General features: G+C 27.4%; 1 protein-coding gene and 1 long non-coding RNA gene across 2 annotated transcripts in view; both read right to left on the bottom strand.

The window, feature by feature from the left end:
- Positions 1 to 442: 442 nt before the first annotated feature.
- Positions 443 to 1,292, bottom strand: LOC106109341. Its single transcript, XR_001226002.1, has 2 exons — positions 1,228 to 1,292; positions 443 to 623 (listed from the first exon to the last, which is right to left on the bottom strand). It is a non-coding gene; the product is annotated as an uncharacterized LOC106109341 (long non-coding RNA).
- The window catches only part of LOC106106037 (RRP12-like protein), a 13,382-nt gene continuing 12,628 nt past the window's right edge, over positions 539 to 1,292 (bottom strand). The window contains exons 14-15 of the mRNA XM_013286567.1: positions 1,228 to 1,289; positions 539 to 623 (exon numbers count right to left, since the gene is read on the bottom strand). Coding sequence (XP_013142021.1) covers positions 539 to 623; positions 1,228 to 1,289 — 147 coding nt within the window. The remainder of the gene's footprint in view (positions 624 to 1,227; positions 1,290 to 1,292) is intronic.

The following is a 1,292-nucleotide window of genomic DNA, read 5'->3' as shown; positions in this document are numbered from 1 at the left end:
ATTATTTATTTACCAGTGTGCCGTACATAGCGGGTTCGGGTTCAGTAAGGACGTCTCTGGCGACGGTGATGATTATATTTTGGTTAAAAAATTTGGGAAGTGCATTTTAATGATGAACAAAAACAAAAGGTGTTTTCAACAATCTTTTATACGTTATGTCTTCACATCACAATTTAAAGTAAAATAAAACCAGATTTACGTCAAATGATTTTTATTTTCAATAATAATTAAGGTATAGAAGTAATTTTTAAAAGTTTTATTACAGTTATTCAATTATACTAATATTATAAATGCGAAAGTTTAGATGGATGTTTGTTAGAGTTTATAGCCTAAACGGCTGAACGAATCTTGATGAAATTTGGCACAGATGGTTTTTTTTAATTCCGCGCCGACGCCACGGGCAAAAGATAGTAATCTTTTAAATATGAATTGAAAGACAAAATTATTTCATAAACATTTATTTTATATAAATGAAATGTTTAACAAAAGCTTAAATAAAAATCTAGTGTTAAAAGCAGAGATTACAGTCGTTTCCTCGTCATTTCCTTTTTGACTTCAGTTTCAAGTTTTTAGTCTTGGATTTCACGATGCCTTTAAATTGTTTCGACGTTATAGCTTTTTTCCTGAAATAAAAAAAAAAAAACTTACTTTCATTCCATAATCAAAAATAGTTAATACGAAAAGTAAAAAAAAGTCTAAAACTGTCTGGATCTCTTATAAAAAGTAAAATAAAATATATTTTAAAATATTCTTAAAATGAAAGACTTCCAAGAAGAAAAGTGGATGGATCATAAGAATTCTTACACCAATAAAACCAATACATTAAGTAAAAAATAAAAATAAAAAAATAAAAAATTATTTATTTAAAACCAATACATTAAACAAAGTTAATTCCTACTTTAGTTCAGCATTGTGATGAGTTGAATAGGTTAGTAAAGTGAAAAGACAAGTAGAATGTTAATCATACTAGTTGTTGCTCGTAACTTCTTCCTTGTCAAATTAATAAATAGTAAAAAAAAACATATCCAATGTTACAGATAACATAGCATTCTATTGGTGAAAGAATTTTTGAAATCGTCCCAATAGTTTTCGAGTTATTTCATTACATACAAAAATAAAAAAAACTTTAACATAGTACAAAGAATAGATTAAATCCAAGATGGCCGTTATTTGTGGTTTAAGATATTTATTTCTCTAAGAATTATATTTAATATGAATATATTGTACCTTTTATTCAAGTTGTTCCTGGAGAGGGGCAGGTAGGCGTAGGGGTCAGGTTTGCCCTTCTTCTT

The sequence above is a fragment of the Papilio polytes genome, unplaced genomic scaffold (genome assembly GCF_000836215.1).
Source record: "Papilio polytes unplaced genomic scaffold, Ppol_1.0 DF824269.1, whole genome shotgun sequence".
Lineage (NCBI taxonomy): Eukaryota > Metazoa > Arthropoda > Insecta > Lepidoptera > Papilionidae > Papilio > Papilio polytes.
Note: the sequence above shows the minus strand (reverse complement) of the source record. Positions and strands in the feature narration are given on the sequence as shown.